This window comes from Trichomycterus rosablanca, chromosome 12 (assembly GCF_030014385.1).
Source record: "Trichomycterus rosablanca isolate fTriRos1 chromosome 12, fTriRos1.hap1, whole genome shotgun sequence".
NCBI classification, from domain to species: Eukaryota; Metazoa; Chordata; class Actinopteri; order Siluriformes; family Trichomycteridae; genus Trichomycterus; species Trichomycterus rosablanca.
Genome location: NC_085999.1, coordinates 12,969,916 through 12,997,442, shown reverse-complemented (window position 1 = coordinate 12,997,442; position 27,527 = coordinate 12,969,916). Strand labels below are relative to the sequence as shown.

At 38.6% G+C, this 27,527-nt stretch overlaps 1 protein-coding gene across 1 annotated transcript; it reads left to right on the top strand.

The window, feature by feature from the left end:
* The first annotated feature begins 757 nt into the window (after nucleotides 1-757).
* wars2 (tryptophanyl tRNA synthetase 2, mitochondrial) lies at nucleotides 758-25,880 on the top strand. Its single transcript, XM_063006116.1, has 6 exons — nucleotides 758-815; nucleotides 17,687-17,944; nucleotides 20,562-20,642; nucleotides 21,278-21,360; nucleotides 21,460-21,578; nucleotides 23,776-25,880. The coding sequence occupies exons 2-6, from the start codon at nucleotides 17,879-17,881 to the stop codon at nucleotides 24,222-24,224; spliced, it is 798 nt and encodes a 265-aa protein (XP_062862186.1). The 5' UTR covers nucleotides 758-815; nucleotides 17,687-17,878; the 3' UTR covers nucleotides 24,225-25,880.
* The last annotated feature ends 1,647 nt before the right edge of the window (nucleotides 25,881-27,527 follow it).

The following is a 27,527-nucleotide window of genomic DNA, read 5'->3' as shown; positions in this document are numbered from 1 at the left end:
AAGGCATCTAGGATTTCGAACAGCCTCATTCTCTGGAGCGCGTGTAGGATGACGTAAAATGCTGTCTATGTAGAGAGCTCACTAGCTTTTCCAACACACCCATAGATTCTATTCAAGAATGAACTCTGTTTTAAAGATTACTGCTTCATAACTGAATCCCATTAGTGCTCATTGTAAATGTATAATATATATGGTTTATAATATAAACATAAAATCATGTATAAAATGTAAATATCGTGTAATTAAATAAATTACTTGTGAAATGTTTCACGTTTTTCAGCATAATTAGAAGACTTTAAAAGAAACACAAAAACGTTTTCGCAGAGTCTGTAATTATAACTACAAATGTTTAGCCTACACAGAATCACTGGATTGTGGAAAATCCAATTTGTTGATCTTCAAATATGAGCGGCCTGTTGTTATGCACAAACCGTTGTTATGCGCTAATGCTTTCACTTACATAAAAAAATCAGTTGTATAGTGGAGAGATTGCAGTCATTATTTTATATAAATGCGTCAACTACATTAATAGTTGTATAAAATGGTTGAGTTAAAATGTCATATATAAAAAAATTTTTAAGTTATTTCAGAAGGCAAATTTTAAGTCCTGAGTCACAACTGCTTCTTGTGCAGAGAAGAACTACTACCGCTGTTGTGGGACGGTGTGAAACTCATGGGCCACCATACAAGCTGCAGCGTGTGAATGCAAAATGGCGCTGTCCATGAGAAGAAGTGCGAAACGACTTTTAAGCTTTAATCAACCGTATAATCTTAATAAAAGATTATTTTGCAGTAATAAAACTCCCGGAACAAAGGTACGAGCTAACTATTCATTTTCTGTATGTGTATTGATTTTTGTTACTGTTGCTGTTCTTGTTAAATGTTGTTAACATTATTGAATGAGATAGTAAGACAGATTATGAATTATAGATTAAATTAAATGTATTAAATTAAAAACAGTCGACATGACATGTTTTTGTTCTGTTATTTTTGAATTAAAAAACAAGCAAAAAAAATACTGCAAGACCTCTGGGAGTTACTTAACCTACAGGACATTAACATTGCCTATTATCATTATTACCCATCTAGCTCTTTGTAATTACACGTGTTGGGGGCGTCAGTGGGTAGCAGGTAGCAGGTCCTGGGTTCGATCCTCAGGTGGGGCGGTCCGTGTCCTTTCTGTCTGGAGTTTGCATGTTCTCCCCGTATCTGCGTGGGTTTACTCCGCTTGCTCCGGTTTCCAAAGACATGCAGTCAGGCTAACTGGAGATACAAAATTGTCCATGACTGTGTTTGATATTGAACTTGTGAACTGATGAATCTTGTGTAACGAGTGACACCCGTTTATGTTGTGAGTATAACCAAAGTGTGTAAAACATGACGTTAAAATCCTAATAAATAATTACGTGTGTGTTTTGTGTTGACAGTAAATGATTTATAATAATACAAATCAACAATTGGGTTTATCACTTGTGCAAATGCTGTGCACTATACTGGATACAGTATTTCACTGCACATAAGACAGACAAGAACAAAAAAAACTCATAAAAACTTATTTTATTGTAGTAACTAGTGACAAAGCCCCAAACACATGTGCTCATGCAAAGATATTAAGTGTAGTAACTGGGTGCAGATCTTTCTTGTCTTTTATTAATATTTGTCTTGAAATGATCCTATGTTATGTACAGCTGAAGTAAAAATACACTTGTAAGGAAAATGTATGTCATGACAGCCATAGGATGTTATTAATAAATGCAACATTTTGGTGATTTAATGATCGTAACATACCTAACTGTCCAAACATTTTACAAATTTGAATTGATTTATAAAAAATAAAACCCAGCTGAATTAAAGATTCAAGAACTTAAGCTCATTTTTTCTTCTTTATTTTGTTGATTTTCTCCAATTCACTGGCAGCAAACAGCTCAGGGCAAAATTCTGCTGCCTTGCTTGACAGTAGGTACTGTGGTACCTCTTTTTCATTCATCCTTTTTGCTTTTGAATTACATTTAGCCATGCATCCTATCAGTAAAAGGCTGTTTCCACAGGCCACTTTTGTGTTGGTTGTGTCATTGTTTTCTATCGACTGAAGTGGGGCTGCTTACCTTGCCGCTGTGCAGATTTGCGACTTTAATGCTCAGCTTCTAAAGCTTACCGCTGCACCTAATGTTCAGTCTAATATAACTTTGTCCCTCTTTGCCACAGACTTTTTCAAAACTGCCATTGACAAAAATTGTTTCTATGACATAAACAGTTAGGGACAGACATGGCAGAGAGAAACTTATTCTCAGCGTTCAATTCAACTTTTAAAATCCATGGCATTGTGAGAAATACGGCATGGCGACTAGTAAAGCTATGTGAAAGTGAGACTGGGTTTGTATTTTGGATAATAATCTCACATTTACTAAACTTGCAGTCCCTTGTTTTGGCTTTATAGCTCGTCAATAAGATTAAGTGCACCCATTGATGGACACATTAAAGTTTTATTAACCCACTTTGTTCTTTATCTTCTTACGTCTGGGTGGCGCAGTGGCTCAGTGGGTAGCACTGTCGCCTCACAGCAAGTTGGTCCTGGGTTCGATCCCCAGGTGGGGCGGTGTGGGTCCTATCTGTGTCAAGTTTTCCCCGAGGTATGTGACCGAGGTGTGTAAAACATGACGTTAAAATCCTAGTAAATAAATAAATCTTCTTACGTCTGACTTTGAGGTGCTTCTCATTAGGGACATAAACACTAAGATTTGCAAGAAGCAGACAATTACATAAACATCCTTGAAATAAACCTCCAGCATGAACACAAACCCAGACCCGGGTTACAGTTCATTTTTTAACATGACAATGACTTGAAGCATACGGCCAAAACCACACTGGAGTGACTTTGGGGCAAGTTTACTCGAGTGGCCCAGCCAAAGTCCAGACTTAAATCCTTGGACCATCTGTGGAGAGACTTGAATATGGCAGACACTAAGCACTCAATCTGACAGAGGCTGAGTGTGTTTCAGGCTCTTTTTCGCCCATGCTTTTGTGGATTCCCACATGAGGCTCATCCACTTCTGCACAGGCGCCTTGGTCTGTTAACCAGGGTCCTTACAAAGCGTTTGAAGACCCCACCCACTTAGTCCGGTCTTTTTCCCCACCCAGCAAACTCGGTGGCCAATTTTGTCTGCTTCAGGCACTGCCAATTGTGCCCGCTAGATGGCACCCAGCCAACCGGTAGCAGAGCCGATATTGGAACTGGGGTGTTCAGAATCTCAGTGCTGGTGTGCTAGCGGAATATCCCGCTGCACCAGTTTGTTTTTTGATTGTTAATACATTAAAAAAACAAACATAACTACACTGCATTATTATAGATTATGGCAACTTTTAATAGAATAAAATAATGTATTTATCTTATGATTTTTATTGCTGTCATTGAAAAAAAAAAAATGAACTCGGCCAAACTGCCTTATACCACCATGTATAAATCCCCACTACATTTATTAAAACACTGTTAACCCCCTAATTGTAGACAGTTCTAACTGTTGCCACTGAGATTTAGTATGACAATGGGCAAATTAATGAGCTACATTGAGCTATGAAGTGTTTAAAGAGTGCCTCTGCAGTGTTGGCCTGCCTGTCTGCGCTTGATTGACGAGCTGAGTTAGCTGACGGCTGCCGCACGCATGGTGTGATGGAAGTTTTGCTGACCGCAAGCACGTCTGTGTTTCGTTAGGCAGCGTGTCACTAGGGATGCTAAAGCAGTGTGCGCCTTGACGGCAGGGGGTGAAGGCTACACGGATCTAGTGTGCGAGGAATAGAAAGGCTTTAAAACCGTCACATCACCTCTTCATTACCAGCAACAACATTAAGAATGAGGTGTTTTCATTTGTTTTAATTTTCTCCAAATGTGGGTGTCGGAACACAAGCACAGACATTCACAAAGCCCCAAGGTGTGATGTGCGTCAAAACCTTAAGTGTGTTCTTGGCAGGGAAAGTTTTTAAAGACCTTTTAGCGGTGCTAGACTAATATTGAAGTGAGCTATATGCTCTATGTTCTAATTGTTTGGAAAAGGAACTTTAACCTAAGAAAATTTCAGATTTCAGAGTAAATAAACATCTGTTGGAAAAAAAAAATTGACACAGTGGATTTAATTTTGCTTACATAAGCATTTGCCACATGACATAAGCAAGTTTTTTATTCTTTTATCAACTTCTTATTTTTAAAGTCAATTTACATCATTGTGATTATTTAGTTTGAAGCATTGAAACTGTGTTTGAAGAAAAAAATGTTTGTACTTGATGGCAGGGCTTAAATAATATAATAGTTGATCTAATGCTAAAGGGTTAAATACATGTTGATGTCTGGAGTAATTGAGTTATTTTTCATACTGAACACCTAGAATAGTTCAGCTCGGCCTTGAACAGGTTGTATTGCATAGCAGTGGGACCCTGCAGGCCGGGGCCTTGGGCTGCGTGATAAAACATGCTGGTCCCTGTGCAGCTCTTAATCGCATGTGGTCTTAATGGCTCATATCAGTCATGTCAGCCTTGTGCTTTTACACAGAGGAAACGAGTCTTAATTCTCCATAAGCTCCAAATGCACTCACTCTCGCGTCAGTTAAAGTCATTATCCAACCTTTAGTGGCCCACAGGAGAGGAAGTAAGAGGAAGAGAGGTATAGATTAACCACGTCTGATTAAATTAATTAATTATTCCTGTACAGTTTGTTTGTTCATGTTAGTTAGAAACTTTGTTTATTTATTTTTTATTACATTGTTATTGGTTTTATTAGAATGAGGATTGAATAGTGTGGTTTGTTTAAAAGCATCTCCAGACTTATGCTCTGAATTCCAGTGGAATCTGTATGTATTCTGTCACCCTCCCTCAGGTGGGTTTACGCTGTCAGAAATGTTAATTTTTAATTAAATGGTGCCAGGAGAATATCCAATATCACACTTTTGGTCTGCACTCAAGTCAACATTCACTGCTTGTGTGGACGGAAATTAAAAGGAGCGAACATCGGGGGGGAAAAGAGAGAGGGATGAAATGTTAGCCAGAGCTACACCTGAGTATTCCCAGAATTATATATTGATAAATTTATGAGGTGTGTGTGGTTGTTTTTTTTTGCTTAGCTGGGAGTTTTATTTAACTAATGTGTTATTAGTAGGCCAACACTTTGGTTCCTCTGTTTGTTGGCATTGACACATTCGATGGCTGAAATATTTTATGTCAAAACCCACAGTTTGTCTTTGCCAGGCATGTCCAGATGTGGCCAAATGCAGTTCCAATGGCCTGTGGCTTTTCTTTCATAATACATTAATAATTGATCTGCATTACTTTCCAGTTTTCTTTTTACTAGAAGGTGACTACTGTCAGTTTTGGTGAGTTAAGGGCTTTTGTTTGAAAGTAGACACAGGGGCTACTGGAAAAATGCTTACACTTAGTTATATTCAAGTTTTCCAGCAAAAGACATGTTAAAACTTCACTGATTTAGGAATGGGCGATATGACTAAAAAACTCATATTTCGATATGCTTTTGAGAAGTGGCGATATACGATACGATATAATGTAGACTTAAAGTAAAGTGGCAGGCCACAGTCCATATTTGAGTTTATATTGTTTATAAGAACACAAAACATTGTAGTTCTGATAAATTCTGACAGAATTACAGTGTTTATATTGTGTATTATAAAAAAAAAATCCCGAAAAAGTTAAATATTTGATAATGCTTTGCTATCATTGCAAAGTGAAAGCGCACGGTAAACAGCAGCACCGCAACCCAGATTAACCACACAGCAGCACAAAATCATAATCGCTGCTTACCTGAGCTTCTCATTAAGACCAAATCTACATGTTGTTTCATTAGGGATATAATCCACTTGTTTTTCTTCTTGGAGGCCATCTTGTATGTTTCCAGAATATTTCCAGAATATATAAATCCATATCAAATAGGGGTGGGTTTATAAAATCGATTTTTCGATTCGAATCGACCTTTATTTAAACGATCCGATATCGATTCATATAAAGGCGAGATCGATCTTTTAAATACGCCCCTTTTTACGGTGTACACGGAAATCTGTTACTATGGTTACCCCCTTTAATTTCGCGAGACCAGCCACTGTTTTTTTGCGCAACGAGATCTGACCTGCACATCAGTTCAGCATGGCAGAAGCTCAAGTAATGTCTAGTTCACACTACACGATTTTTGCCCTGATTTTCGCTCGGCGACTGGTCAGCGCTAGGTTCGGGAGGAACTCGGTGTTCGCTCGGCTATCTAAACTCGGCTCTCAATCAATGTGAGAAACAGCGAGGGGAAACACAGGGGAGAGGTTGTAAACAGGTGGTTCAGGGGTGTAATATAGTTTCTATTAGAATACATCAGCACATAAGTTTTACAGTATTTTTGACCTGATCGTTCTCTACAAAACAAAATATTTATTAACCTCCAACTTACTACAGAACAAGCCATTCTGTTCGCGTTTCGAAATCCACTCAGATTCCTTTATTTTTCTCACTTGATCTCTCGCTACTTGTTGATGTGCATGTTTGGACGTGGTATCATTAAACCCCTTGTCACTTCACGTTTGTTTTCGTGACAAACGTAGTTTTGGAGACCAGAGAAGCTCACCTGTGATTCCAGTTGGTGATAGATGGTGTAGTGCAAAACCCCCCATCGCCCATGAGTCGTGCAGTGTGAACTGTACAGCGACCCGGTAAATCAGAAAGTCGTGTAGTGTAAACTTGGCATAAGCAGTTCAACAGCCAGGTGTATGTTTACATTACATTTACAATGTTGTAGTGTGTCAGACATATAAAATAATAATAAAAAATAAATGTTAATGTTTTCTGTTTTGGATTAATTATTTATGTAAACAAAATACACAAATATTTTTAATAATGAAAATATGTACTTTTATATATATATGTACAATTATCACATTTGTTCTCTGAACATCTTTACATATTTAAACTAGGGCTGTCAAACGATTAAAATTTTTAATCGCGATTAATCTCAGAATTTCATATAGTTAATCGCGATTAATCACATTAAAAAAAAATCTGTGTAAATGTTATAGAAAACAAGGATTTTTAAGTGAAATGTTACAATTAAAATGGTGAACACATTTTATGCTAAATGTACTTATGTTAAAAACTGCTGGGACAAGAGAAAACTGTAAGGGAGTTTTATTCACTCACATACTAGGCAGTAAATGTCAGATTGTAGGTTAGAATTTCTCCATCAGCAAACATTGTAGATCAGCGGTGCTTTAGGTGGGATAAGGCGTAGTTATTGTATCAGACTTGTCTGTGGTTGTATCGTGACGATGGTTTGATGGACGTTTCTACACGAAGTGAGTGTGTTTTGACCCTTTGGGGCTTCCATAGTTCATGAACTAACGTGCTCGACTCAGCTTTCCGGTATTCGGTACAGAAGAAGAAGTTAATTAAGTGTAATAAAGTGTTCTGCTCCCGACAACTTGTGAATATAGCGTGTATTTATTTCTTTATTATGCAAGTGCATCACTACCACGATCGGTTACATTATGTTAACAAACCGCAAATGAAAAACGGTGGCAAGTCCGACATTAAAACGTTTGTTCTACCAGTCAAGTGTCAACATGAACTAGAATTTGCGTTAATGGCACTAATTTTTTTAATCGCGTTAAATTGAGGTCGCGTTAATGCGTTATTATCGCGTTAACTTCGACAGCCCTAATTTAAACAAAACCTTTTAATGTAACTCAAATATGCCTAACTGTGTTGAATCAAAATGAATTGAATCGAATCGAATCAAATCGGAAATCGAATCGAATCGGGACCTTGTGAATCGAATCAAATCGATCCAGGAAATTAGTGGCGATACCCAGCCCTAATATCAAACTGTGTTTGTCCTCCTAACTAATGAAAAGTGTTTTAGATCATTTATTCTTTCGGCTTTCCCGGTAAAAAGCTGAAACTGGTCATTCATTCACTAAACTGTCACTTATGCATCTGCAACCAATAAAGAGAGAGAATGTAATTCCGCCCAAAATCTGAATTCGGAAGCTCTGATTGGTACAGCTGGAGTTGTTTACGCACGACACCATAATGAAATGTGAGCATAATGAATGAATCTTTACCATAGTTAAGAGCACAGCTCCCTGATTCGATTCCAATGAATAATTAGTTTGAAAAGAGTCGTTTCTGGCTCGTTTTAGAGATTCAGTTTGCATGTGTGTGCGTGCATGCACCCACCCGCTCATGCGCGGAAAAGAGAGTGCTGAACACTGCTTTTGTGCTTTGTTTTAAATGTCCTCAGATGGTAACCTGTGTATTCTAGGCATACTCGATATATCGAATATGGTCATTTTCAACATCGTGTGAAAAGTAATATCGAATATATCTTAATTTGCGATATTCCGCCCAGCCCTACACTGATTCAGTTTCAACAAAAATGCAGTACTTGTCATTCCAGATCTAAATATATATTTTTGATTGCTTTTAAATACTAATTACCATTTACTAATTTTGCTAAATGGCCAGTTTATTTATTTATACATGGTAAGATCTCTCAAAAAAATGATGATCACCACTGTACACTGATGAGCCAACATTGGGCCAACCTGCTTAATGTGCTGTCAAAACAGCTCTGACCCACTGAGATGTGGAATCCACAAGACATCTGAAGGAGTCCTGTGGTATCTGGTGGCATGACCTTGTTAGCAGATCCCTCAGCTTCTGTACTTTAAGAGCTGGGTCATCCGACAGTGTATCCTGGTGACACCTCTTCCAGACGTAAATGATGCACACTTGCCTAGCTGTCCATGTAAATTTAGAGAAACCAGGATTCTTGGACCTTTCAATGTTCTTCCATTGCTTTAAGATTGCCTGAAGCTCCACTGTGTTTGACCCTGTAAGACTTCTGTTGTATTTGTTTTGTTGTTGATGCTTATTGTTGTTTATAATACTAATGTCCTCATATATGTGGTACTAGCACCTTGAGCAAATCCTTTAATAAAAACCTCTTTTTTGGCTGTTGTAAGGTGATCAGCAGTAGGTGAATGTTATAGTAATAAAATTCAGTGGTGCTAAACGGCTCCAGCTCTGCTTTAGCTCTATAGTCTCGTGGGTTTGTGGACCAGCGGCGCATACTGTTGCAGCTGTCCTGGCCGGGTTATTTTTGGAAAGCGGCACAGCCCTTTTTGCTGCGAGCGCTGTTTTTGAAGGGACTTCAGCACCATTAATCAGTCCAGGGACCCCACGGTGAGAGAGGGCCCCTGGCCCCGGTTCTCCACACTGCAAGATTCTGTTCCTTTCCCTACTCTCTCTGCACAGTGTGAAGCACAAAGGAACCTCATCAATCTCACCTGTCCGAAACGTCAACTGCAGATTTAATCAAACGCTCTACCTTCCCCCTCCTCACCCCAAGAACACGGCTCTCCTATCCCTAAAATACTTCGCTCTTCCTTGTCCGTCTGCTTGTTCGTCCCCTGCTTTCTTTGCTTTTTTTTATAGATTCCTTTCATTTTACTCCCTCTGTTTTTATTTTAGGTCATTCACACTTCGCTTCAAGCTGAGTGTGTTTCAATGCAGTGAAAACATACTGTGCCCCACTGTATCACCTTTTTAAAGGCAGCAGTAGGACCACTAAACCTGGTTTCCTGCTCAGTAGTTCACTGAAGCAGGGCTAGATGGACTGGTAGCCTAGTCCATCAGGCTCGGTTAGGAGGGTGTAGGGACAGCAGTGTTTTTCAGCGAGATGTCTGTTTTAATAAGGTACATGGGGCTACACTGACACACACCAACAGTAACTTCTTGTGTTTTTTTGGCTTGCTGGGAGCCGACTGATTGAAGCAACAGCATCAGTATTGTTAAAACTTTCCCCTGTCTTTTCTCAAACTCAGTGCTCAGTCGAGAAGTTCCTTCAGGGGTCACCAGTCATAGAGGCCATTTACTCACAGCATGTAGGAATTAGCTTGCTTTCTGCCAATGTTAAAATAAAGCTGCCTTTTTTGGAATCGTTTACAGTGACTGGATTACAGTTTACAGGACTGACTACATTTATTTTATAAATGTCCTTTTTTAAGGGATGCAAAATTTGCCAAATTATTCTAACTGATAATATTGTAATATTGTAACACAAACCATAAAAATTGTGGAAATCTGGTCCCACTGTGGTTTACAAGATGTAACGTAAAGACTCCACAAGAGTTGTGTATAAAAATATGTAACACAAGCAGTCAGTGTTATGTACAGTGTACATGTACATTAACATTGTTAGTGTTGTACACTTACACACACCACACACTGAATATTTATTATATGCTAGGGCTATCATCACCTTCCTCTCTTTAGAAAAGTAGCATTGTACCTGACGGTGGGAAATGCTGAAAAGTCTTAACTATACACCTGCCATTTGTCATCAGGATCAAGTAGTGAATGTTACTCGTCAAGTTACCACTGGCAAAATGATGTGAAGGCACTGCAAGGCGTATTACTGTTTAAACTATCATAGAGAAGATAGCTTCAACTGAAGTTGAAGGAGTTCTTCTGTGTGTCAGGTTTATACCTTTACAGACATACTTTGACAGTCAGTTGGGTCACTGCAAAGAACCCCAATGATTAAATGATAACTGCAAAATATCTAATTGATCTTTTAATGCTGCAGATATTTAAATTTTGAGTCGTGCTGTGAATACAGTAAATTCAGAAATTGAAACCCCTTGACTTTTTGTACACCTTATTTTGTGAATTTAATTTTGAATCAATGTCATTCACGCATTTACCCATCAATCTACACTTAATCACACATACTGACAATAGGAAAAGATTAAGATAGAGAAAAGATAGATTTTTTTTTTTTAATCTTTTATTCACCATTTTCACATATTAGTGAAACTTTTTACTACAAACACAAGCACTACACACTGTGGACATGTGCATCCTGTTTGCTCTCATTATCCTTTAGACGTGACTAGAACTCTTCAAGTCTACTTGTGGCAAATTTTATTGATTTTGTTTGTAAATAAAAACACACTTGTGTCTATAATGGCTTAAATTTACACTGTATTTTTAAGTTAAAGACCAAGCCCAGAATCTCTGTGATTAAATTGTTGCAAGGCACAAATCAGGGAAAGGATATAAAACAATATCTTTTAAGCGTTTCCAGGACCACACTGGCCACAAAAATTGAAAAGGCTTGGCACAATCTTGACCCTTTCCAGAGTTGGCTGACTGACCAAATTGGGCATCTGTGCAAGAATGGCTTTGGTCATGGAGGTAACAATAAACAAAACGTTTACTCTAAAAGACCTTTAAACGTCTGTGCAACAATGGGAAAACTTGTTGGGAAGACAATCAACTCTGCAGCACTCCATAAAGCAGGAGTGGCAAGACAGAAGCCACAGTTGAATAAAAGGTATATGGCCGCCTGTTAAGGACTCTGTAAACCTATAAAATATAGAGAAAATATTCTTCTCTAAAAAGATGAAAATTGAACTCCTGGGGCAAAACAGCAAACCTTGTGTTTGGCAAAACTTCTGGTGTTTAAAGCCAAGAATCCAAGAATACCTTAAGCTATAATTGTTACCAAAGGAGCCGTTTATGTATGCATTTTCTTTCTTTTGCTCCTAATTTAGCATAGCCAATTAGTCTTCTGCTGCTGGAGACCCCAGAAGGGTATATACAGTGTATCACAAAAGTGAGTACACCCCTCACATTTCTGCAGATATTTAAGTATATCTTTTCATGGGACAACACTGACAAAATGATACTTTGACACAATGAAAAGTAGCCTGTGTGCAGCTTATATAACAGTGTAAATTTATTCTTCCCTCAAAATAACTCAATATACAGCCATTAATGTCTAAACCACCGGCAACAAAAGTGAGTACACCCCTTAGTGAAAGTTCCTGAAGTGTCAATATTTTGTGTGGCCACCATTATTTCCCAGAACTGCCTTAACTCTCCTGGGCATGGAGTTTACCAGAGCTTCACAGGTTGCCACTGGAATGCTTTTCCACTCCTCCATGACGACATCACGGAGCTGGCGGATATTCGAGACTTTGCGCTCCTCCACCTTCCGGTTGAGGATGCCCCAAAGATGTTCTATTGGGTTTAGGTCTGGAGACATGCTTGGCCAGTCCATCACCTTTACCCTCAGCCTCTTCAATAAAGCAGTGGCCGTCTTAGAGGTGTGTTTGGGGTCATTATCATGCTGGAACACTGCCCTGCGACCCAGTTTCCGGAGGGAGGGGATCATGCTCTGCTTCAGTATTTCACAGTACATATTGGAGTTCATGTGTCCCTCAATGAAATGTAACTCCCCAACACCTGCTGCACTCATGCAGCCCCAGATTATGGCATTCCCACCACCATGCTTGACTGTAGGCATGACACACTTATCTTTGTACTCCTCACCTGATTGCCGCCACACATGCTTGAGACCATCTGAACCAAACAATCTCATCAGACCATAGGACATGGTTTCAGTAATCCATGTCCTTTGTTGACATGTCTTCAGCAAACTGTTTGCGGGCTTTCTTGTGTAGAGACTTCAGAAGAGGCTTCCTTCTGGGGTGACAGCCATGCAGACCAATTTGATGTAGTGTGCGGCGTATGGTCTGAGCACTGACAGGCTGACCCCCCACCTTTTCAATCTCTGCAGCAATGCTGACAGCACTCCTGCACCTATCTTTCAAAGACAGCAGTTGGATGTGACGCTGAGCACGTGCACTCAGCTTCTTTGGACGACCAACGCAAGGTCTGTTCTGAGTGGACCCTGCTCTTTTAAAACACTGGATGATCTTGGCCACTGTGCTGCAGCTCAGTTTCAGGGTGTTGGCAATCTTCTTGTAGCCTTGGCCATCTTCATGTAGCGCAACAATTCGTCTTTTAAGATCCTCAGAGAGTTCTTTGCCATGAGGTGCCATGTTGGAACTTTCAGTGACCAGTATGAGAGAGTGTGAGAGCTGTACTACTAAATTGAACACACCTGCTCCCTATGCACACCTGAGACCTAGTAACACTAACAAATCACATGACATTTTGGAGGGAAAATGACAAGCAGTGCTCAATTTGGACATTTAGGGGTGTAGTCTCTTAGGGGTGTACTCACTTTTGTTGCCGGTGGTTTAGACATTAATGGCTGTATATTGAGTTATTTTGAGGGAAGAATAAATTTACACTGTTATATAAGCTGCACACAGACTACTTTTCATTGTGTCAAAGTGTCATTTTGTCAGTGTTGTCCCATGAAAAGATATACTTAAATATCTGCAGAAATTTAAGGGGTGTACTCACTTTTGTGATACACTGTATATATTTTTTTTAATGCATTTTCTCCCAATTTTCCTCCCGATTTAGCACACTCAATTTTGTATTCCGCTGCTGAAAGATACCAGATTGCATCCAAGGAGAGCACATCGCTGTACGTGCCTCTTCCGACATGTGTACAGCCCTCCTCTTCTCGCCCCTGCATTTTGCACAGGCGTCTCTTTCGCCAGTCAGGGTCCTTACACAGCATATGAAGAAACACCCACCCACACATAGTCCGGTCATCCCCCCTGCAGATATGGTGGCCAATTAGTATCTGATTCAGGCACTGCCAATTATGCCCACCAGGTGGCGCCCAGCCGACAGGTGGCAACACCGAGTTTCAAACCGAGGAGTTCAAAAACTCGGTGCTGGTGTGCTAGTGGAATATCCCACTGCGCCACCTGGGCAGAAGGGTATATTTTGCCAGTTTTTCTCAGACATATGCGCAATCCACCGATTACCTCTTTTTCACCAGTACTTGGGTGGATTCGCGCATGAGGCCAGTCTTGCGCTGGGAGAGTCACACACTAATTTCCGTGTTCCTGCACATCTGTACAGGCGCTCCAGACTACTAACCTAAGGTCCCCACCCCACCCCTTTTTTAGTCCGGAGCTTTAATAACTTTTTGGAAATTTTCAAGAATGCTTTTACTTTTCATTAAAGATGAAAATGACAGTTATATTCATTTATGATTAAATCCACAACACAAAGCAATACAATGTGCGCAAAGCCAAGGGGTCTGAACACTTTCTCCATCCACTCCATCACATACAACAGTGACACAAACAGAAAGCATGTGTTGTGCTGGAAATCTGATACACATGCATGACTTTAATACAGCATCTGTTTAACACAACAATGTTGCTGTGCCAAATTCGGCACCCCTGCTGTCAGATTTATCCACGCTTTGACTTTAAGGCAAATTAAGAAATTGTTATGCATTCAAATCAGAAAGAAAACCATTACACAATGACATCATATGCGGTGAACGTATCATGATGTAGCCAGTGTTCTGCCAAATGTTCAATCCTGTGTAATATTTCTCAACCAAATTGACAAAGTTAGGATCTTATATTAACTGCTTTCTTCTGGACCTGATGCTTATGTTAATGTTACTGATTGCTGATTAATAATTGCAGTCTTTCCCATTTTTAAAAACCGTTTAAGTGACAATGGGCTGACGGTTTATTTTACACTTTGCTTGTCTAACATTTGGTAACTAATGTTCACTCCTATTATATAGTATGGGATGAAAAGCAGTATTGTGTGGAGATATTACACTTCCTAGGGAGAAGAGGGTATAAAAAGGAACATTTTAGGAGGGTATAGATTGAGGACTTCTGAAATCAGGTACCATAATTGTCCTCAGGCTGACGAATTCAAGAGGTATAAAGGGTAGGAGAGAGAGTTTCAGCAAAGTGTGGGTTTCCATCTGCACCTGGTTCACTATCAACACCTCTAAACTTTTTCTCATTCTTTAGTTCTCTCTTGGTTTTAGACGGGTCAGTGATATAAATAATGAGAGAGACAGTCTTGTTAAGAGTAACTTTTAGCTCCCCTGTTGCTTGGCATTCCCCATTGCAAGAACTTAGCTGTCAAGCTGTATGAAGCTTAGTTCTAATTGTTAATTTTCCCAAAGCAATGCTCAGTACTGGAGACTTTTTACCTCCCCCTTAAGGACCTAAGTTTGGACATTTCTAGGTGTTGGTAGATCTGAGATGCGATAGTATGATTATTCCTTCAGTATTTGGGGTTTTCCTAGTTTCAGCTAATGTGTGATTGTCTCAAATGACATGTTACTATGTATAAAAGGGTAATGGCTGCCTGAAGGGGAAAGGGGAACATAGGTTTGGTTTGTCAAAGCAAGGTGAGAACACACATAAGCCAGACTCAGGCTGCATGCCCTAAAATCACTTCTGACACCTCTGGGAGGCCCTCTGCATTCGGGCCACTGCACAATCACTGCTCACTCTGCTAAAGCATAAATAACTTGCTCCCTCCTACAGGCCAGCCAGTTAATAATTTTGTACACCGGAAGATATAGACTAGCCTTAAGCCAAGCTAGCTTTAAATCAGACAGCAGTGGCGGTTTTTCAACATGCTTCTTTCCTGTCAGTTGTCTACAGGGGTTCAAGCACTTTTGGTTTTGTTATTATAAATATTTAATTTAACCCATGGAAAATCTTTGTGCTAAAAAGAAGCAAAATAATACACATTTATACCGATAAACCAAAACATTAAGACGTCCTGCTTATTATGCCATCAAAACAGCTCTGAAGCGAACAAGGCATGGACACCACAAGACCTCTAAGGTGTCCTGTTGTATCTGGTATCAGGATTTTACCAACTGGACCTTCAACTCCTATAGGGCAGCAATAGCTTAGTAGCGAAGGTAATCAGAAGGCTGCTGGTTTAAGTCCCACCACAGCCAAGTTACCACTGTTGGGAAACTTAAGCAAGACCTTTATATTCTCACCCACTTGCATTGTATTTTGTCTCAATTGAAAGTAACTTTGGTTGTAAGCTTCTGCTAAAATGCCGCAAATGTAAATAAAAATTGTTAAACCTGTATGGACGTTCATAGTCTAAAGTTTCGATTGTGAAGTAGACTTCCTGCCATTAAGATACTGGACTATTAGTAAGAAAGTTGCTGGTTTAAGCCCCACCTTTAACAAGGCTGTTAACCCCCTCCTGGAACTGAAGTCATCTTGGATTAAAGATCTGTTGGACCAGGTGATGTTCTTTCATTACTCCACTGTGTATGGTATCACTTTGACTAAACATGACTAAAGTTATAGAGGAGATTTCCTCTCATTTATCAAGATACCAAATTGTGACAAAACATAAAGCCAAAATAATTTAAGGCTGGTAAATGCTGACCTCTATGCTGAAATCCCACAGAAATGTATAGAGAATTTTAAAATTGAACCAAAATACTGCAAAATGCAATTGCCACAACCACTTTGCATAAGATTTATAGGATTATTGATTTGTGGTCTATGTATTTTTATCCCTTATTACTTTTTGTCTATAAAAAGTCAAAAGACCTTATGCATATTAAGTATATGTAAAGGCATATAAAATAAAAAACGGGTATTCCATTGCATATAGCTTTTTTCTCAATAATTTCTCAATGAATGATCTAGAAACGTCGTGCAAAATATCACATAATATAATATGTAATGAAAAACATTAAAGACATGACTGTGATGTGTTTTACAATTTTATGTAGATGACCGCTGTTCGTCAACATCACGTGCATTTTTTTATTTATTTATTTATTTATTAGTATTTTAATGTCATGTTTTACACTTTGGTTACATTCATGACAGGACAGTTAATCACTGGTTACACAAGATTAATCGGTTAAAGTTTTTATAGTTAAACACAGTCATGGACAATTTTGTTCCTTCATTTCACCTTACTTGCATGTCTTTGGACTGTGGGAGGAAACCCGAACTCCTGGAAGAAACCCACGCAGACAAGAAGAGAAAATGCAAACTTCACACAGACAGAACCTGGACCGCCGCACCTGGGAATCGAACACAGGACCTTCTTGCTGTGAGGCGACAGCCCCATCTCATGTGTCCACAACACAAAATATTTTTGTGGCTTAAGGAAATGTAAGATTTGGAAATGGTAAATATGGATGTCCCGATCAATTATTTTTCTTCATACTGGTTGATCTAAAACATTTGCATCCAGTCATTACAGACCGCAGCTACAGTCTGGTTATGCAAAACTTTAAAGACATGATGGTGGTGTGTTTAACAGATTTATGTAGATGACCGCTGTTAGTCAACATCACATGTGTCCACAAGACACACTGTCAGTGTCTGGGAGAAGTTTTGAATATAGGTTTCCGCTGGCTTACTTACTTTTACTCTGTCAAAATGGGTAGGCTACTCCCAATCGCACTTAGTTGAATGGGTAAGTAATTGTTGTCCTGTGATAGATTAGTTGCGTTTCCAGTATTTCTGTGTTTCGGGGGCCACTGGATCCACTCCGATCCTAATCATAATAAAGTGTTAATAAAGATACATGGACGAAATTTTTTTTATCCAGCCTCATTTCTGTCTTTTGTTATTTTGGTGATAGCTACTACTGTGAATGTATCCCCCTTACTGTGCAGCTCATAAAGGGTTCTTATTGGCCAGGGGTGGAATGTTTTCACTGGCCATTGAGTGGTTCTACTTTAATGTTCACTTACCCAGCAGGATACCCTCCAACGTACAAGACACACTTAAGATTTATCATGTTGATAAGTCATAAACCTTCATGCGGACCCCTCTTACTTTCCCAACTTTTAATACTAGCAAAGGCAGCTGCAGGTGCTTCCAATTTCATTTCCTTTCTGTTTAAAATCTTCTTTTTTTATGTTTTCCTCCTTATAACTCTGTCTCTTGATCTGTAGGACCCAACAGAAGGTCGGGTGTTCTCAGGGATCCAACCTACAGGGATTCCTCACCTAGGGAACTACCTTGGTGCACTGGAGAGCTGGGTGGCATTACAGAATGAGTACAGCTCAGTGCTGTACAGCATCGTGGACCTTCACTCAATTACCCAACCGCAGAACCCCAAGCTACTACGCAGCAACATTCTGGACATGACCGCTAGTCTCCTGGCCAGTGGCATTGACCCCACACGCTCCATCCTCTTCCAGCAATCTGTGGTCAGTTCTACTGCACTTCATTGTTACTTATCAGATCTGTCTTCTATTGAAAATGTATTGCACTACATTAAGTGTGATCATGGACTCCTGAGCTAAAGCCTTGTATTAAGCAAAAATGGGGAAAACTGCATCAATTAGTGTCCTCAGTTCCTCAGTATCCAAAGTGTTATTATGTGATGTAACAGTGGTAAACATGCCTCTGTCCCAGGCATTGACTGTGAGTCTTAAGCATCAAATTCTAAATATATTTACAAAATACAATCAGTTGGTCAGTGAAAATGCTGCAAATCTTAAAGCTTTTTTTTTTCTTTTGCATTTTACACATCATAATCTATCCTTCTGTCTTGATTTGTTTTATAAATTAGTAGTTGTTTGTACATTGAAATATTCTTATAACAAATATAGTTTTAATTTTACTGATTATATTTAAAAAAGAGCTATAATGTAGCTAAAATACCCATACAATAAAAAATGTGATCATATAGTAACTGGTATGGTATTTTTATCAGCCTTAATAATGAAATTTGTTTGTTTATTAGGATTTTAACTCTTGGGTTACATTCATGACAGAAATGGTAGTTACTCATTACACAAGATTCATCAGTTCACAAGTTTATATCGAACACAGTCATGGACAATTTAGTGTCTCCAATTTACCTCACTTGCATGTCTTTGGACTGTGGGAGAAAACCGGAGCACCCGGAGGAAACCCACGCAGACATGGAGAGAACATGCAAACTCCACACAGAAAGGACCCGGACCGCCCCACCTGGGGATCAAACCCAGGACCTTCTTGCTGTGAGGTGACAGTGCTACCCACTTAGCCATTGTGCCACCCCCTGAATAACTTTTTTAATTCAGTTTTGTTTTTATGCTGATAGATTACTAATGCCAGGCTGAGCTCTTTTACTAGTGATGTTTTTAATTCATTTTGATGTCTACACTTTTTTAGTTCTTATAATCTGGAAATTAATTTATTTTAGCAGACCATAGTAATATTGACTAAACTTGCACTGAATGGCCTAAATTATGTTGATTACTACATGTTTATTATACTAAGTAAATGTTTATTATACATTAACTGGGTTGATAAATTGTACATCTAGCCCTAGTAGTACGTTCATGTGGAGCAGAAAGAATGCCCTTGACCACCTATGTGAAAGGCTTTTTTCCTTGTAATTTCAATTTAAGTGAGAAGAAAATGTGTTGGCTTTTTGTCATTCCAAAATTGGCCTGAGGTTGATTTATCATGTTTAACATCCAAAAGTCAGCTAGAATCATTGCCATTCCTTAATGTTTATTTAATTGTGGTTCACATTGCTGCTTGTTATACTTAACTGATCTCTATCTTCACTGTGTGTTCAACAAATTCTCAAGTCGCTTAAAACACCCAGAATCAAATCCATCAATGACTTCAAAGTAAAGCCACATAAAGCAAAAAGAGAACATAATAATATACTTTAGAGTATGAATCAGCTTCCTACACAGCTTTAAAACTTGAAAAACCTCTTTTTAAAGACAAACTGTGAAGAAGGTGGGTGGTTCTTCCTTTTAAATACCAGACACGTGTATGTGTGTACCAATTAGACATGGTAGAGGTTGAGAAAGTGAGAAACAGTGTAAGTGAATAGTGGATGAGTTGTGCTGTCTTCACACACACACTCACACCTCTTGTTTTTATTCCAGTTTAACTTCATGCTACATATCTTGGCAGGTTTAAAGACCTCCTATTGAACACTCAAGCGCAGGACTGTTCCACATGTAAAAATAAAACCGCTGCCCGAAAAAATAAATGACTTCATTAAAAAAATTATGACAATCTGAAATCAGCTGGATCTGAATGTGTGTGTGTGTGTGTGTGTGTGTGTGTGTGTGTGGTGTGTGTGTGTGTGTGTGTGTGTGTGTGTGTGTGTGTGTGTGTGTGTGTGTGTGTGTGTGTGTGTGGACTGAGATCCTACTGAGGTTGCACCCCGTTTACCAGAATAATACCCACATGCCAGAGATAGAGATTAATGTGAATATTCCTGGCAGTTTCACTTTATAAAAACCAGTATGGAAATCTAAGCAAATATAAGTGCCAAATATAATCTCAATTGCCTGGTTAATGTGGTAGAGGAATAATCAATATTTATGTTCTTCACCCTTTAGCTTTATTTACTGCTACTTCACTAGATTGTTTAACTTAGCATCTCTTTTACGATGACAAAAATACTTTCATTGTCTTGTTGTTATTCCTCATTTTACTGCCACACTGTCTAGATTATCTGACTGTGAGTGTATTGCTCTCTCCCTGAACAACTGAGATTCAAACCCGGATCTCAGCAGTAGTGGGCTAGCATAATAGACCGCTGTGCCAGCATAGTGCCTGCCAGGAATCATAACCATAATTTTACCACAGCATAAATCTGTGTTGCTTATTAAGTGTCACTGATTTACTAGAAATTTTCAGTTCAATAGCTCAGTTTGTTTGGTTAACGCTACACTGTTGTCTACACTATAAATGTTTTTTGCGTGGCTACAAAAGCACTTTCTATTGATTGGTACTGTGCATATTTGAATATTCAATGTCAGCTTTGATGAAAGTTTTAGACAAATGTACCCTTGACCTTTTTTGCAGGTTTCAGAGCATGCTGAGCTCTCCTGGATCCTGGGCTGCTTGACCAGCATGCCCCGACTGCGGCACTTACCTCAGTGGAAGGTAAGGAAAGAGAAGGGGTGTAAAAGGAAAGAATATTAAGCACTTGCTTTACAGTTTTAACTTGTAGATAAGATTGTAGAGTCATGTTTTTAAATATATTCAAAATGTATTTTAAAGGAGCATTCAGGTTAAATATTCTTTAATGTCAGTCAAGGCTCAGTTCAGAGGGAAGACACAAGTTTGAGGATAACAGAAAGTGATAAATATATTTTCTTTGTACAGTTTACTTACTGTGCCAACGTTTTTGGAATTGGGGTTGTACAATGAGAAACCTAAATAGGTTATATAGGAAGCAAGTGTCTTCACCTTCTGCACTGTCCAAGTAGGGATACAAAGTCAAACTGCAGCTCAGTTTTATAGCATGTGCACAGGAATGCTCAGGCAGCTGCCTTTCAACACTGCAGGAAAAAAAACTTGCTATTTACTCAACAGATGAGTGCATGTTAAACCTAGCGGAAAATGGCCTTCAAATGCGGCCTGCATGTGGTAATGTGTAAAAGAGATCACAGTACAGAAAAGCAAAAACTTGTTTTTGTTTTTCTTTAATTGATTTTATTTGTGTGAATTGCTAGAAATACTGTCTCTTTCTCTTTCACTCTCTCTTTCTCTGTGTGTGTGCTTATTTCTCCTCTTAGATGAAGAGTAAGCAGAAGAATGAAGGTAGTGTGGGTCTGTACACCTATCCAGTGTTACAGGCTGCAGACATACTGCTCTATAAGTGAGACTATATTAATAAAAAACTTCTTTTATTCATTACACATTGTGTAAATATTGTTTGTGAATTTCATCAGTTTTTGACTATCAATGATATGTGCAGATCCACACATGTACCAGTGGGAGAGGATCAGATCCAGCATTTGGAGCTAGCCCAGGATCTAGCCCGTATATTCAACAACAATTATGGAGAGCTCTTTCCTGAGCCCCGTGCTTTGCTTAGTAAGTGAATGGTGTTCAGTTTTTAGTTTTCTTAATCCTTACAGACCTAATTTACTTGTATAGACTGAATTATAGAACAGAGGACATTTAAGCCAAACCACAACAAAGTCTCAGTCAATGGGAATACACTAAGGTTATGGATTATTAGGATATGTATGGTAGTTTAAAATCTCAGCACACTAAACCAATGTCAACTCAGAAATACAAATCAGATTTATATTATTCTTTATTTTACCCAAAGATAAGGTTTTGCTTTAGTCATAGATGAAATAGACAAAATCCTAACATATTTACTGCCATTAAAGTAATATATATATATATATATACTTTCATTAATTATGCAGACATTTAGACAGCCATATGAAAATATGAATCTGTAGAAGTTTATCAGTCTTTCTTATCATTTTAAAGAAGTTAAAATATACACATAATTTAATCAAGAGCTGTCAGGGTAGGCGCCCAGGTCCCGCAGCGGGATATTCCGCTTGCACACTAGCACAGAGTTTCTGAACTCCTCGGTTCGAAACTCAGTTGCCTCCGGTTGGTTGGGCGCCATCTAGCGGCCATAATTGGCAGTGCCTGCAGCAGATACTAATTGGCCACTGTATCTGCAGGGTGGGGGCCGGACTATGTGTGGGTGGGTCTTCCTTCATACGCTGTGTAAGGGCTCTGATTGGTGGAAGAGGAAGATGCCTGTGCAGAAAGCAGGGGCGAGAAGAGGAGGGCTGTGCATGTGTCGGAAGAGGCGTGTACAGTGATGTGCTCTCCTCGGATGCAATCTGGTATCTCTGGTAGCAGCGGAAGACAAAATTAAGTGCGCTAAATCGGGAGGAAAATGGGGAGAAACTGCATAAAAAAAGAACTGTCAAGGTTCTATAACATCTACATATTTTATCTTGCCTTCACATCGTGACTTTTCTATGAAGATTGACCTTTAGGGCCCCCCTTGATGACTAGGATGGTCTGCCTAGCCTGTCCTGTAGCAACAACATGTAGATATGCTTTCTTTGTTAAAACAACACCACTATAATATTTATTCCCATAATCAAACTTGTAAATAAATAGTAATAAACTAACAAATAAAGTTATCAATGAATCTATACTCGAATAAAATCTAAGATTAAATTGCAAATAATATAAAACTTGTGTGTATAACAACACTATTATAAAAGACTACAGCCATAAAGTGCCTACAAGAGTGTTTCCAGAGGTCTGCATATTATTTTACTTGGACAGTCAGATGTACGCACATGGTCATGTTGGAACAGCAGCAGGATGAGCTTCTTGGCTGCACCCCTTTTATGGCCTGTAATTACAACCATCATTAGATTGCCATATAAAACCAATCATGCATGCAATGATACTGTGATTGAAAGAGTTTTGTCTTTCTACAATAAGGAGTGGCTATTTTATCAGCCTGACCTTTGGAATGAGTGCAGGGGGAAATGTAGGGGGATGATGATGTGTAATGGGTCTGGAAAAATGCTCTACATTTTGTTTACTTATTGCCTGATATAAATTATATGGTTTGATTTTGTGCTCTAAATCTGTACTGCTGTGCCAGTACCGAAGCACTGGTCTGGAAGGGATGCTATTTATTAGACATTTGATCTTCTACTGTATCAAAGTACCAGCAATCATGATTCATCTGTGTGATACCACTAGGAATGAGGAATAATTCTAGAAGGATAATATAATACACTTGTTTTTTTGTTGTTTTGTTTTAAATGAACCCACTCTGTGCCCTTTTAGTGACAAATCAAGTTTGCAAATTCCTTTGAATTACTTAGTTTTGCATTCATTAAAAGTCTGATCTTAATCCAAGTCATAATAACAGACAAACACATTGTACAAAAACTAATAATACACAAACTGCTTTTCATTGCTCTTTACAATTAAATAAATGAAATAGACATTTAGACAACCATATCAAAATATGAAGCTGAATTCTATTATGGAGTTGTCCAGAATGTTTGTGCTTTGTTCTTATTTTATTAATTGAAACATGTATCATGTGAATAGTTTTTGAAGGAGTTGTGTTTAATAGTTAAGTCAGAATGTGTTTTTCTTTTATGTTCTAAAAGAATGTCACTCCACATTTTACTCACACTACATTCATGTGATTAAGCAAGGTTAGGTTACTGTATATGAAATGTATATAAGACTTGTTCCTAACCCAGAGCTCTTTCCATTTCAGGTTTTACGCGAAAGGTAAAATCTTTAAGAGATCCCTCCTCTAAGATGTCCAAGTCAGATCCACAGAAGTTAGCCACCATATTTTTAACCGATAGCCCCGATGACATAGTATTTAAAATCCGCAGAGCAGTGACAGATTTCACTTCTGAGGTCACCTATGACCCTGCTGATCGGCCAGGTGTAGCCAACCTGGTGGCCATGCATGCTGCTGTTTCTGGCCAGACTATGGAAGATGTGGTCAGATCAGCCGAAGGACTGGACACTGGAAATTACAAGAATGTGGTGGCAGAGGCTGTAGTACAAAGACTGGAGCCCATTAGGCTTGAAATCCAGAGATTAAGGGCTGACCCAGGTCATCTGGAGAGTGTTCTAGCTGAAGGGGCAGAGAAAGCCAGCAGTCTGGCCTCACCAGTGATGCAGGAGGTCAGAAAATATGTGGGTTTTTCCTGAGACTTAAACTTTTTACCCTATCAGTCTCTTTTACAGGTGGACAAACCTGACAGGAAGACTTGGACATTAATAGTACACACCGATCAGCCATAACATTAAAACCACTTCCTTGCTGTGACTCTATTTGGGTGGTGGGTCATTCTCAGCACTGCAGTAACACTGACATGGTGGTGCTGTGTTAGTGTGCGTTGTGCTGGTATAAGTGGATAAGATGCAGCAATGCTGATGGAGTTTTTAAATACTTCACTGTCACTGCTGGACTGAGAATAGTCCACCAACCAAACCTGTGGGCAGCGTCCTGTGACCACTGATGAAGGTCTAGAAGATGACCAACTCAAACAGCAGCAATAGATGAGCGATCGTCTCTGACTTTACATCTACAAGTTGGACCAACTAGGTAGGAGTGGACAGTGAGTGGACACGGTGTTTAAAAACTCTAGCAGCACTGCAGTGTCTTCTCCACTCATACCAGCACAACACACACTAACCATGTCAGTAAACACCACCACCATGTCAGTGTCACTGCAGTGCTGAGAATGATCCACCATCTAAATAATACCTGCTCTGTGGTGGTCCTGTGGGGGTCCTGACCATTAAAGAACAGGGTAAAAGCAGGCTAGAAAGGTATGTAGAGAAACAGATGGATTACAGTCAGTAATTGTAGAACTACAAAGTGCTTCTACAGTATATGGTAAGTGGAGCTGCTAAAATGGACAATGAGTGTAGAAACAAGGAGGTGGTTTTAATGTTATGGCTGATCAGTGTATTTTGTATCAGAGATGTTGTAATGTATGACCACCAATTTTGTAAGTCTGTGTTTATTTTTGTGTTTGTCTTAAAGAAATATGCACAGAACTCATCAAAGAAACCAGGTGTGGAACTATCAGATTTTTTTTAATTTATATTATTGAAACTGATATTTAAAATATTTGAACATGCCCAAATGTTTTTTTGTTTTGTTTTATAAAATGCAAATCAGAAATAAAATCTGCATTAAAGCCTAAACTTTTTTTTCCAAATATAAGCACTTAAACATAACCACAGCTGAAAAATATTGTAGGGTGAAACGTAAAAAATATTACTGATAGTGTTTGAAGGCAAGAATGAAGCCCAGGTCCCCAGAACTCATGTCGCTGTGCAGCACCGACTCCACCAGCTGGTCCAGGCGCATCACTGATTCCAACTTTTGAAGCATAAATACAACCCTGTGTTTCTTATTACTAGACATCAGTGGCAGATAGTCCAGAATGGTTTTTAGTAGACTTAACCTATCCAGACTCAAGAACTTAACATATTTAAATTAGATTAAATTAGATTTTTTTAAGTGAGTCTTTTTGTCGCATCAGAACTTAAGAACAAGCTGAATACTGAATAGCTTCATAGCACTGTTAATGTATAATATTTACTGATAAGATAAGATAAGATAATCCTTTATTTGTCCCACAGTGGGGAAATACACAGTTACAGCAGCAAAAGGATAGCAAGTATGGAGGTAAATATGTAGCAAAAGTTTTGCACCTGTGAAAACGAAATCTGTAAAATTTGTACCTGTAAAAAAAAATCTGTAACTGTGAAAAAGATTTGTACCTGTAAAAAATAAATTTGTAACTGTAAAAAAAATCTGTAAAATTTTTCTCTGTAAAAATAAAATCTGTAACTGTGAAAAAGATTTGTACCTGTAAAAAATAAATCTGTAACTGTAAAAAAGATTTGTACCTGTAAAAAATAAATTTGTACTTTTATTTTCGATGTGAGAATAAAAACATTGCAGCACAGTTTCAAATCTGCCCGCCACGAGTTTTGCAACAAATATCTCAGTCAGCGTGTTGCAAAACTGATCTGTAACTACTACTGAGGAGATAGACGTAATTACCGACCAATCAAAAGAGCTGGTTTTTAGCGCAGCAGAAGCGTGTCAATCACAAAGTTTCAGTGTAGTGGGATCAGAACATCATAACTCACGTTATAACATCCTTATTAGTGTTGCTGTGGGTATTATGGTGGATGTTTGCTGCGTGTTGTCTGCTAGTTAATGTGTTAATGCGTTTAACCCTGCTAGTTTTATACTGGACATATTGGACACTCGGCCTGACATTCGAGTTTCTTTCATCTCGTTCTCGGCTAATAAACATTCAAAAACGAATAAACCTGCACGAACTGACTCTGCAGTAAGCAAAGCACAAACTACAATCTAATATGTTTTTAAAAGTCTTTCTGTTTATTTTTATTTAACGCTATTTCGTGATTGTGAGCTTTATCTGCCTTGAAAAGCCAAGGGAGCCTCTCAAAAGTGCATAAAACCAGGTTATAGTTCTGTATTACCTAGTGACATGTACCATTCACCACAACTGTATTAAGTCCTACAGTACTGGTACAGTCAAATACATATCGTGTAAAAGAAATCTAAACGTACATTTTAATGTAATAAGCAATGTAGTGACATGCACCACCTACTACCCCTAAATTACAGAAAAAAAGCTCTACAGTGTGGGTATAGTAATGAAGAATAAAATATAAACGTAGAAATATAACATAGAAACGTAAATTTGTATACAAAAAAGGTTGTAGTAGTTACCATGTCACTTGCACTACTCACTATTTTACATAATAGTCTTACAGCAGTGATAAATCATACAAAGTCCTACAGCATGAGTATAATAATAAAGAATGAAATATAGAAAATTTTAATTGCAATTTACATTGCTTATTACATTAAAATGTACATTTAGATTTCTTTTACACGATATGTATTTGACTGTACCAGTACTGTAGGACTTAATACAGTTGTGGTGAATGGTACATGTCACTAGGTAATACAGAACTATAACCTGGTTTTACGCACTTTTGAGAGGCTCCCTTGGCTTTTCAAGGCAGATAAAGCTCACAATCACGAAATAGCGTTAAATAAAAATAAACAGAAAGACTTTTAAAAACATATTAGATTGTAGTTTGTGCTTTGTTTACTGCAGAGTCAGTTCGTGCAGGTTTATTCGTTTTTGAATGTTTATTAGCCGAGAACGAGATGAAAGAAACTCGAATGTCAGGCCGAGTGTCCAATATGTCCAGTATAAAACTAGCAGGGTTAAACGCATTAACACATTAACTAGCAGACAACACGCAGCAAACATCCACCATAATATCCACAGCAACACTAATAAGGACGTTATAACGTGAGTTATGATGTTCTGATCCAACTACACTGAAACTTTGTGATTGACACGCTTCTGCTGCGCTAAAAACCAGCTCTTTTGATTGGTCGGTAATTACGTCTATCTCCTCAGTAGTCCCGCCCCCTGCACCCCT